The sequence below is a fragment of the Bufo gargarizans genome, chromosome 2 (genome assembly GCF_014858855.1).
Source record: "Bufo gargarizans isolate SCDJY-AF-19 chromosome 2, ASM1485885v1, whole genome shotgun sequence".
NCBI classification, from domain to species: Eukaryota; Metazoa; Chordata; class Amphibia; order Anura; family Bufonidae; genus Bufo; species Bufo gargarizans.
This window is the reverse complement of record NC_058081.1, coordinates 385,035,355-385,047,791: the sequence shown is the minus strand read 5'-3', so window position 1 is coordinate 385,047,791 and position 12,437 is coordinate 385,035,355. Positions and strand designations below refer to the sequence as shown.

The 12,437-nt window shown below is 42.0% G+C and overlaps 1 protein-coding gene across 5 annotated transcripts in view; it reads right to left on the bottom strand.

Moving 5' to 3' along the window:
- Positions 1-762: 762 nt before the first annotated feature.
- Positions 763-12,437, bottom strand: part of P4HA2 (prolyl 4-hydroxylase subunit alpha 2) — a 172,053-nt gene continuing 160,378 nt past the window's right edge. For all 5 annotated transcript variants that reach the window (XM_044280783.1, XM_044280788.1, XM_044280787.1 and 2 more), the window contains one exon: positions 763-1,483. In XM_044280783.1, the coding sequence (XP_044136718.1) occupies positions 1,413-1,483 (71 nt within the window). In that variant the 3' untranslated portion in view covers positions 763-1,412. The remainder of the gene's footprint in view (positions 1,484-12,437) is intronic.

The window sequence follows — 12,437 nt, the reverse complement described above, 5'->3', positions numbered from 1 at the left end:
CCAAGGAAGAACTTGACTTGCTTGCCAAATGGTAAGGCCCAGAATCTGCAGAACGCGTAAAGACATTACGAGCAGTTCATGCAGACCACTCAGAGGAAGGTCTCGCTGCAGCGTGGGAGAGACTTGAACAGACCTATGGCAGTTCTGAAGCTATAGAAAGCGCCTTATTCAAGAGACTTCAAGCCTTTCCAAAGATAACTGGCAAGGACAATCGCAAGCTCCAGGATCTGTGCGACCGACTAAAGGAATTAGAATTGGCTAAAATGACCCACATCTGCCAGGACTTATTTTTCCAGATTCATCAGTGACCAAATGGCTGAATACACGCTGATCCCCATTACAGATAATGGCGGCCAGAAGGCACCTCTGTAGCTTCCAGCAAAAATACAGAGAAAGCTGGCAGGATGTTCCCTGTCAAAATAGCCTGCCAGATGTAACAAGCAATGGCCCATTATAGTGAAACGTTTTTCATATTGACTCCATCCCAGCAGGCCATGTGGTCAATCCCTCTCATATTTTGTCATGTTAACATCATGTAGGAGTTTTAACAACGGGGTCTTGAACAACATTTGCATTGGAATGGTGAGAAATTCTAATACGAAAGTACTATATATAGTCAAGCATATTAATATTCTGAGCTCACTTATAATTTTATTTATTTCTATCTCCAGAAGATCCCCTTTAAAAGATAAAGGGAGCTAACTGATGAACCACGCTGACTACATCAAGATGCTCAAAAAGTTATCATTTGTTACACTGTAGAAACATATCCACATCACACTTTATTTTTATTTTATTATCACAAAAATAGACTTAACAGTTCAACCAAATGCCTCAACCCATAAGAAAATGTACAATGAAAGGAAACGTTGTACATCCATATCGGAAAACATTTTTAGTTACAACACCATGGCTCACAATGCACTTGACTCCATAACCACCAACATGATTTTAGTAGGTTGTCATATCAAAAGTCACCAAGGGCACAACAGGAAAAACCCTGATATAGAAGTTGTGGCTGCTTTAAAAAAAAAATTCTGGTGTGCTTCTTATCTTGGTTTCGATCACATTTCAGATTTATGCAACACGGAAAATAAGTAGCAATATTTCATCTCTGTATGCCATCAGCTGTATATCCCCAAGATAAGAGAAATAAATATAGGTACTTCTATTCAGAATTACTGTAAATTATATTTTAGCATCTTGCTACTTATGGGCTTCTCTCTGTTGTATCAAGTTTAAAGGTTGAGTGGAATTGGCTGCATGGCTTTGGAATTCCAGGATCTCCACGGTTTCACCACACTGGATGCCAGGAGTGAGTTAGAGAAATTACAAAAAGTTCTAAAAACAGAATGTAAAATTAAACTATAAAAAAAGAACATAAAATCAATAAAAGTTGCATATACTGCATGTCAGTCAACTTCTGTTAATCCACAAGGCCTTAGAAATTCTTGTCCTCTTTCATGAAACCATTTATTTGAAACTAGAAAAAAAAAGAAAAAAAAATGAGATCAAAACAGTTTATGAAGCGTTAGAAACCTGCATGTAGAAGAAGTTAAACATAATAGTAAATCGCAATAACACTAAAATGGTGGCCTCAGGCTTATTGATTTAAGATGTTTTATACTAGGGGTGCATAACCTTTTTTGGTCCGAGGGACACATTGTTACATCGCTCTATTTCAAAGGGCCGCAAATAAAATAAAAATAAAATGTTGATCGGCGCTCATTTGCATTGGCCTATTACACAGGGCAATGTAAAGTGATTGGGGAGGAGTGATAGCCATCACAGTCATTCCTCCTTTATTTAGTAATCTTGATTATCGGTAGAACATCCCTGATTACACAGATGTGCAGCATGTTTATACCAGCCAGTTATCATGAATAAGCGTTCCTATGAACACTTGTTCCCAGTAATTGACCTAAATATCTCAGTTTAATAGAAGCTTAAAAGGGATATCCCAGTAAACGGTCCCTAAAACCGAATAGGTAAACTTACCTGCTCCCCGCCTATTCAGTCCTCTGCACTGCCCCTACTGCCTCCATCTTCCGGTCCCTGAGCTTTTTTCGCCTGGCGGTGCATTGCCATGGTCACATGCGCCTCGCAAGCCAATGAATGTCGTCATCGGTAGTGTTGAGCGAACTTGTGTTTTAAGTTCGGAGTCTAAAGTTCGGGTTGGGGTTATCGAAGTATCCCGTTATGGATTCTGCTACCACGGACCATAACTGAATTTAGAATCCATAACAGGATACTTCGATAACCTGAACTCGAACTTTAGACGCCGAACTTAAAACACAAGTTCGCTCAACACTAGTCATCGGTAATGTGTCCACAAGCAGCATGTCACCACTGAAGCCAGTCATCGACTGGAGTGATGTATGTGACCATGCCCATGCACTGCCAGGTGTAAACAGCGCAGGAGCCGGAAGATGGAGGCAGCGCAGAGGACAAGGGCAGCATGGAGAAGGTAAGCATGAATCTTCTGATTTAGGGGCAATGCTACAGGAACTGGTTAAAAAAATCATTTTACAGGAAAAACCCAGAAAAGTGGAGATATTTCATTCCATCCAGCCTCCTATTTATAAATCTGAGCTTTCCTTCACTGCAGAGGTTGACGCTCATTGGTTATTACAACCTCCTGCCAGTTACAGGCGCCATGTAATAACCAGTAAGCACTTTCCCTTACAAGTGGAGAAAGCGCTTATTGGTAATGGTTAACACTTTAATATCCAGGCCTGAACAGACTTTTTTTGTGATTTAGCGCACATGGAACTTTATGTTTTATGTGTTGGGACTAAAAAAATAATTTTTGCAACAATTTTTTACTTGACACATAGGGCCTTAGAATTTATTTTTTTGTTTTATTTGGGGGAAAAAACTGTACAAAACATTTTGAAAAAGTATTTTTTTTTAAACTATAGCTCCTTATTCTTTAAATATGCAAATTGACCCCCAAAAGGAGCCCCAGTTACAGGGGAAACCAGCCTGCTGTGGGGACTGAGCAGGGTGTGCTGACCCTGCAGCTCTGCGCTCCTCTGCCCCCAAGCCGGGTTCACCCTGCATACCGTGCTGCTCACCTATCTGAGGAGAAGGCAGAAGCGCTGATACACTGCCTTCTCCTCAGCTCCCCTGCTGTCACTTACAGATGGGACCCGTCCTGCTCCTGCTACAGTGCGGGAGCAGGAGCTGTAATGCTCTGTTGTGCGGCGCACCTGGCAGAAACACAGCTGGTCGCACGATCATCTGTGTTTCTGTCCAGGAGGACAGGGGGTGCAAACCATGGATCTGGTGGTCACATGCGGCACCCCTGTTTTATATAGTATACATTTATTAGGCCACATCTGATAGACGCTGGTTGGATAACAAGAGACACATTCTTATTGCCTACTGCAATTGCAACATTTTTCTGCAATAAAAAGGTATTGTGGGGGATTTGTCAAAATTTGCACTCCAGAATTCTGGCTTTAAAAAGTTGAAGATTAGGGGCTTTTCAAATGTTTGTGGTTCATTGCACAAAAACGTGAGTTAACATTGCAGCGGTGAGCAGGTGTAATTACAAGCCATCCCATTCACTGCTATGGGTGGCTCTTTCCTATTCAAGTGTATAGAGGATAGATCTTGAATATTAAAATTCCAGAAAAAAGCCTTTAACATGTTAAAACACCTGTAAAATACTAAAATTATAAATAGCAAAACTCAATAGCATCACATGTATTTAAACTACTATCTCTCTTTAACCCCTTCAGTCCCAACATGTACAGTGGAAATGAGTCGCTTCAAAATGGCGCCCGCTCTTGACCCTTAGAATACCGGAGGTTTTTTCATATATATTTTTTTTCTTCCATGTCTTCCTGGAGTCATTCAGATATCCATATGAGGGCTTGTTTTTTGCTGGAGAAGTTGTACTTTCTAATGCCACAATTTAATATGCGATACAATGTAGTGGGAAGCGGGAAAACAAATTCCAAATGGGGTGGAATTGGAAAAAAAATGCAATGCCTCCACAGTTCTACAGATTTTGTCCATATGACATTCCCTTTGCAGCACAACTGACTGGTGCCCTTCATTCTCTGGGTCAGTACCATTGCAAAGATACCACATATGTATAGTTGTTAATTGTTTAAATATTGTAAAAAAATCTGACCCCCATAGCTTTTTTTTTCCTTTTTGTAGCCTCTCTAGTTTTTTTTTTTTTGTAGAATTTTATATATTTTTTTTATAGATTACTATACTCCTATAGGAAGTATAGTAATACAAGGATTGCTGTACTGGCTGGGTCTCTTCAGAGAGACCCAGCCTATTAGAATTAATGACCAGCATCTAAAGGCTGTAAAGTCTGCGACTGGCATTATTGCCAGTCATGGACATTAGCCGCGGGCCTCTGCTGTTTGAAAGAGCAAAGACCCACTTGCTATGGCGCCCGCGATCAGGCGCCATATTTAAAGACCTCAACAGTGCTATTCATGCATAGCGCTGGTAGAAAAAGGGTTAAAAGCGGAAGCCAAGCTTCCTTCCTCTGGCTGAGATTGGGAAAGGTGTTCCATACTAGTAATAGGTGTGAGCATGTACAATGCTTCCAGGCCGATTACTAGTATATTCCAATGCTGGACTGCAGGTGACAGCATTGCATTGGAATATACAGAATCCTGTATTCTGTAATCTTCTCAGCCTGGGATGCCTTCCTCTGGCCGAGATTGGGGAAGGCATTTCATATTAGTAATAGGTTTCCAGGCTGAGTACTAGTATATTCTAATGCTAGCCTGCAGAGGGCCAATGCATCCTGTATTCTGTAATGGATATCCACTACAGAACACAAGTGACAATCTAATGATTGTATGTTATAGTCACCTACGGCATAACATTCAATCATTAGAAAAAAAAAAACACATATACATGATGGGCATCGCCGAGTCCTAAAACGCCGGTACTATTAAAATATTTATCCCATAGGTCGAACAGTGTAATGAAAAAAAAAAATCTAGATGATCATAAAAGTCATACACACCCCAAAATGGTATCCTTGAAGAGTACAGATTTCTTCGGGAACAAATGAGCCCTCACACAGTTCCATTGACAAATGGGGATTAGAATATGGAAATGCAAAGAAAGAATGTTTTTTTCCAAAGTTTTTATTTTATTTTATTAAACCAGAAGAAAAAACTATACAAATGTGGTATCGCCATAATCAAAATGACCTGGAGAATGAAAATTATGGTGGAGTCGCATTTTGGTACCATTAGAAAGCACAATTTGTCCCACAAAAATCAAGCCCTCATATGGCTATGTGAACATAAAAATAAAATGACGGCTCCTGGAAGGCCAGGAGTAAAAAAAAATAAAAATTTGAAAAAGGTAATAAAAATATTAAATACCATGTATAATACACTTTTTGTTTGAAAAGTGTCTAAATTCCTAGTTCAGATCACAGGACACAAGATAACTTTTACCATTTACTTTGTGTTGTGCTCACATCCCATACATGACAAAGATGATGCCTTTCTGCAGAATTGCTCACAAAATATAAGAAATGTCATCAGTGACATCATGTACACTCTGCAAAACCATATATAAAGCATGCACGGAGAAGAAAACCCTCTACCTGCTCACACATGCTCAGTCCATTGCTGTACCCCTACTTGAACAGCATTGTATATCACAATGAATGTGATTATGAATAGTAATGTACATGGTTACTCAGCCAATTAGAGGATCCAGGCGATGAGGAGAGGTAGGAAGATAAGTTGTGGTAGGAGGGTACAAGAAAGGAGGTGTACTAGAAGTGCTAGTTGGGGCAAGAAAGTGTATACTGCCAACAAGAAAGTGTAGATGGCAGGTATACTGCCAACAAGAAAGTGTAGTGGGCAGGTATGCTGCCAACAAAAAAGTGTAGTGGGCAGGTATGCTGCCAACAAAAAAGTGTAGTGGACAGGTATGCTGCCAACAAAAAAGTGTAGTGGGCAGGTATGCTGCCAACAAAAAAGTGTAGTGGGCAGGTATGCTGCCAACAAAAAAGTGTAGTGGGCAGGTATGCTGCCAACAAAAAAGTGTAGTGGGCAGGTATGCTGCCAACAAAAAAGTGTAGTGGGCAGGTATGCTGCCAACAAAAAAAGTGTAGTGGGCAGGTATACTGCTAACAAGAAAATGTAGTGGGCAGGTATGCTGCCAACAAAAAAGTGTAGTGGGCAGGTATGCTGCCAACAAAAAAGTGTAGTGGGCAGGTATGCTGCCAACAAAAAAGTGTAGTGGGCAGGTATGCTGCCAACAAAAAAGTGTAGTGGGCAGGTATGCTGCCAACAAAAAAAGTGTAGTGGGCAGGTATACTGCTAACAAGAAAATGTAGTGGGCAGGTATGCTGCCAACAAAAAAGTGTAGTGGGCAGGTATACTGCTAACAAGAAAGTGTAGTGGGCAAGTATACTGCCAACAAGAAAGGGTAGTAGGCAGGTATATTGCGAACAAAGAGTTATGCAGCACTGTGGGAACTCTTGTAGTAACAACATGCTCGTAAAATGGAACTTCCAAATCTGCACAAACAGCACACGCCAAGAAAATTCTGTCATCACAAAAACTCCAAAGCAAATAAGGAAGTACCAACTTATGCTTGTGTGCATGAGGCATAAAACAAAAATGTTTCAAGCATGGGTTTAAAATGGACTGCACCCTCAGTGAAAACAAATCCAGTAAATTCAAAGGCTCCTATTCACTAATGGTTGATAGGAGATGCTGTGTGTCATTATTCATAGTTTTTCTTTTAATGTGTGCCAAAAATGCAAGAAAAATGATGGTACAGTGTGTTAAAGGGAACCTGTCATCAACTTTATGCTGACCTCACTAAAATAGTGTCAGAAATGCTGATTTCAGTGGTGTGTCACTGATGAGCTAAAAGTAAGTGGTTGCTGAGAATCAGTATCATAATAATTGCCGCGCAGGCCTTGAGAAGAGTCAAATCTACCTGAGAAGAGTCCTGGTTATTCATAATCTCCTGCTCTCCCCATCCATCTGCTGCTGATTGGCAGTTCTCTCCTAGAGAGAAAGGGAGAAAACTAGGTAGAAGCCTGTCAATCATCAGCAGGTGGGCAGGGAGAGCAGGAATTCATGAATAACCATGACACTTCTCAGGTGGCCGTGACCGTTTTCCAGGCCCAGTCTGCAATGATTGTGATGTTGGTTCCCGGCAACCTTTTACTTTTAAATGACAGACCTCTGAAATCAACTCACTTGTCTCTGCTTTATTCAGCAGTTAGTATGGGCAGCATAAAGTTGATGACTGGTTCCCTTTAAAGAGATCCGGCAGGATCTCTCTGCATTCCGGTATTGCCGGAAGCAAACACATAGCTTGTTTACTGTAATGGGGACTGTCAGCGATTCCACTACAACCTGGCAAATATGCAGGCAAATAGCACTGTATGCAATGGTTTTCATCCAGCCGCTTCTTGGTATGTTTGGCAGGTTGCGGGCAGATCTCTGCGGGTCCCCATTATAGTGAATGGGGCCGGCAGGTGTCCGTTAGCATTTAGCAGTACCGGATCCAGACCTCTCCGGCAGACTGCTACCCTGCCAGAGATGTATAACACAAATGTGAAACAAGCCTTAATGCGGTTATCCCATATACACTCTTCACTAACCTTCCACTGCCACAGGTCCCCTCTTTCTGTATCTGACAGGGGTGATCCCATCAGGCTTGATTGACCGTACAGGAAACCCAGGCTCTGGTGACCTCATCGCACCACTTGTTCGCGCGAGCACACTCTGTGTTGCTGCTAGCGCTGTCTAATAGCAGCTTTGTCAGTGCGGGAGTATAGAACTCGCAATTATTATGCATTTTTGTACTTTATTTGGTTTGCAGAGAGCTGTTGATTGCATGTTTTGTTTTACAGTGCTGTTCTCGGCCATAGCAATGTGCCCCTGCGCATTGGGATGTGCTGACTGACCCCCTTTTTCTTTGCAGTTTGTACTGGAGGTGTGGCTGACACCTCAGTCGTGCACTCCTGACCAGCCTGTCTGCCCCATAGGCTGATTTTATATAGTGTGAGTATATAGCTTGGGCTGCTCTCCCTCATTTGGCACCAGGAGAGATATAGTTGTGGACTCTCATTGCATTCGTTGGTGGCCATTTGGCACCAGGAGTGGTGTGGAGTGGGCCCGTCATGCATGCTGGTACCTGCATTCCTTGGATATAATGGAGGCCATTTTGGCACCAAAAGATGACAGAAATTAAAGCAGGCCCAGCATGCATGTGGAACCTACACTCCCTGAATTGTGGCAAACGGGATCAAATAATTTTGTACAAAATGATTTGCCAAGCATCTCTAATTTATAAGTATAGCACTAGCAATTATTATGCATTTTTGCACTTTATTTGGTTTGAGAGCTGTTAGATTGCATGTTTTGTTTTACACTGAAAGCTACTGCTCATGCCTAGGGGCTGTTAAATTAGTTAAAATGGAGCTGCAGTGAGGGGTCGGAGTGGGAGAGGCCGCACATGCACGAATATGCAAACTCCCATGCGCTCGGCCGGCACAGTTCAAGGAAATACAAAGACATCACGCAAGAGCGGCCACCTCTACAGTATGTCAATGTTGGCCCTAACCACTGACAACCAGGTATAAACATAACTACACAAAAATTACAAAAAGGGAGATGAGGAGACGATAACCACAATTAGATGTTCTAGTGCAGCGGTCTCCAACCTCCGGGCCATGGACCAGTATAGGGCCGTGGATCATCTGGTATTGGTCCGTGGAGTGTGCTGGTGTTAAAGAGGACCTTTCATGAGGTCTTGAGAAAGACCAGAATTGGTTGAAACGTTGCCGTCTATATGCTGCTGGTACAAATAAAGTAACCAGATTTTGTTCATTCAACTGACGAGTGCTGCGGATTTCTACACATTTGCTCTTTGATGGGACCCCTAGCCAAGATCTCTATAAGCGGGCATCACTTTTCATTATCGTTTTACTACTAGTACACTATCCCCAAGTTGGGGCCTGTAGTGCTGCTTATCCTACATTGTTCTTTCATGGGTCCAAACATAATAAACTAAGTAGCAGAACATGTATGGGTTAATGCAGGGATGTCCCTGCACTTACTATTATTTCTGGGTGCCCCTCCGTTGCGCCGCTGTGCCCCCCGTTACATTCTCCTGCACTGTAAGCCAAGTAATAGCATCGGAACACCAGGGAGGAGACATCAGCTTCTCTCCCTGAGCATTCCTTTTCCCTGGCTGTAGCGCTGTCCAATCACAGCCAGGGATAAAAAAAATAAAATAAAACTCACCTTCTACGAGGTCCTCTTTAAATGACGGGGACAGGAACTGTTGGCTCCTGTGCCCCGTTGTGTAGCCTTATAGACTGAAGGCTGCAAGGCTAATGCCCATGAGGCAGTGCTAAGGTGCAAAATGGTCGCAATATTGACATCATTACGACCTGCTCTGCCGGGTCAGAGGAGTCGTGACAAGGTCATCACACCGCCAGAGCCCCGCCTGTACTGTAATCCAGGGAGCCGGATGGAGGGAGCACTATACTGTATATATATTAAGAGGCACTACTGGGCACTACTGGGGGGTGGGCACTACCTGTAAAGAGGCACTACTGGGGGGGGCACTATCTGTAAAAAGGCACTACTGGGGGGCCACTATATGTAAAAAGGCACTACTGGGGGGGCACTATATGTAAAAAAGGCACTACTGGGGGGGCACTATATGTAAAAAAGGCACTACTGGGGGGGCACTATATGTAAAAAAGGCACTACTGGGGGGGCACTATATGTAAAAAAAGGCACTACTGGGGGGGCACTATATGTAAAAAAAGGCACTACTGGGGGGGCACTATATGTAAAAAAAGGCACTACTGGGGGGGGCACTATATGTAAAAAAAGGCACTACTGGGGGGGGCACTATATGTAAAAAAAGGCACTACTGGGGGGGGCACTATATGTAAAAAAAGGCACTACCTGAGGAGCACTATATGTAAAAAGGCACTACTGGGGGCACTATATTTAAAGAGGCACTATATGTAAAGAGGCACTACTGGGGGGGGGGGGGGGGGCGGCTATAGATCTACTTGGACTTAAATGGGGATGATTACTAAGTAGGGCCATAAAAGGAGGTAATAATACTAAATATCTGGGTTCTGTTTGTTCAGTTATACAGAAAGAAGTTGTGGAAAAAGGAAAGAACAACTCCAGTCAGAGGACACATCATTCATAGTCACTGAGTGGGGGCCTATACGGGTTTATTAATTACTGTTTTTTGAATGACACCCCTCTCCCCCGGCGGTCAGCGAGAAAATAGTTTTGTGTGAAACCGGCACAAAAAAGGTTGGGAACCAATGTTCTAGTGTACCCATTTATAACGGCCGTTCGACAGGTGAACTCCTGTCTACGCGGCCATTAAAAACGGTCCCATTGATTTCAATAGGGTCTGTCTGGCCATGAAAATGGACATCCTAATTTTTGGCAGCCGCTATACACTGCCTGTTAAAAAAACTATCATATAACTAGCCCCATAGATTTTCATTGGTGCCAAAAATGATTGGGTGACGGCCGTTACACGGCCATTTTTAATTTGCTTGTTAAGTACATATTTTCTTCCTCCGCTCCTAATGACGCCCCCTCCGCTGTGTGATTGACAGGGCCAGGGAACAGAATCGTTCTCTGCTGGCCCTGTTTGAATTCAAAATATCGCGCCTGCGCCGTACCTGTCTTTAATCGGTGCAGGCGCACTGAGAGGCGGCCGCTCCATCCTCAATGCGTCTGCGCCGGGTGTAGATGTGACGTCATCGGCGCAGGCGCACTGAGGATGGAGCGGCCGCCTCTCAGTGCGCCTGCGCCGATTAAAGACAGGTACGGCGCCGGCGCGATATTTTGAATTCAAACAGGGCCAGCAGAGAACGATTCTGTTCCCTGGCCCTGTCAATCACACAGCGGAGGGGGCGTCATTAGGAGCGGAGGATGCGGCTGCTACCAGCAAGTAGCCGCCCTACTTGCTGGTAGCAAGGTAATTTACATATTATAAAAATAGCTTTTTAACTAAATCTACTGAACCAAAATTAATATTTAGCCTATGTATATGGAGCTCGCAGTATAGGGATTATTATTAACCAAAAAAAAAAAAAACGGTTTAGTGGGCTGACAGAAGCCCTTTAAAAGTGTATGCTGGTAAAAATTCTATTAAATTCCTCTTTTTTTTCCATAACCCTATATTCACAGTTCAGATGGCGTTCTATTAAAACCCATAACAAAAGCTAAAAATTTAGCATTACATCCTTAGATGAATACCTTGACGGGTGTAGTTTTAGAAAACGGGGATAGGACTTTTTATGTTCTGGTACCACAGAATCTCTGCAATGTAATGACATATAATATACATAATATACACAACAGCTGTTACATCAATTTATATATATTTTTTGATGATAATGGCATTTTTAATTTGGAGCATATCTAATACATGAGCTGTTCCTTATTAGTACAGTTGTTTACCACCACATATAAGGTGTTGCCATATTCAGGAGAAAATGGGTAACAAATTGTGGGGTGAATTTATCCTGTTACCCCTTGTGAAAATGAATAATGTGGGCCTAAAGTGACAATTTCTTGTAAAAAATGTAATTTTTCATTTTCACAGCCAAATGTTTCTAAATTCTATGAAATGCTTGTTGGGTCAAAGTCACACTACACCCCTTGAAAAAGTCCTTCAGAGGTGTAGTTTCCAAAATGGGGTCACTTCAAATGAGACATGGCACCTGAAAGTTATTCCAGCGAAATATGCCCTCCAAAAACCATATGGCTACCCATCCCTTTTGAACCCTGCAATGTGCCAATACAGTAGTTTACCACCACATAAGGGATGTTTCGGTAAAATTAAGAATTAGGCTAATCAATGCTTTGGTTCGTTTTGCTATTAACCCTTTCTGTGTAACAGGAAAAATTGATTGAAATGGAAAATATGCCAAAAAAAGTGAAATTCTGAAATGTCACCTCTATTTTCTTTTGAAACACCTAAAGGGTTAAAAAAAAGTTGGTAAAATCAGTTTTGAATAATTTGAGGGTTGTAGATTCCAAAATGTATGGGGGAGGGAGGTTATTATGTAAGCCCCTCAAAGTGACTATAGAACTGAATTGAAAATGTTAAAATGTTGCTTCTAAAATTCTAAGCCTTCTAAAGCCCCCAAAAAATTAAAATGACGTTTACAAAATGATGCCAACATTAAGTAGACATATGGAAAATGTTAAGTAATAACAATTTTATAAAGTATCACTATCTGTCTTAAAAGCAGAGAGATTAAAATTTAGAAAAATTATCAAACTGGCTTAGTTGCCCATAGCAACCGATGTGATTTCACATTTCAATTTCCAAAGGAGCTGTCAAAAATGAAAGGTAGAATCTGATTGGTTGCTATGGGCAACTAAGCCAGTTCTACTTTACACAAGTTTGCTAAA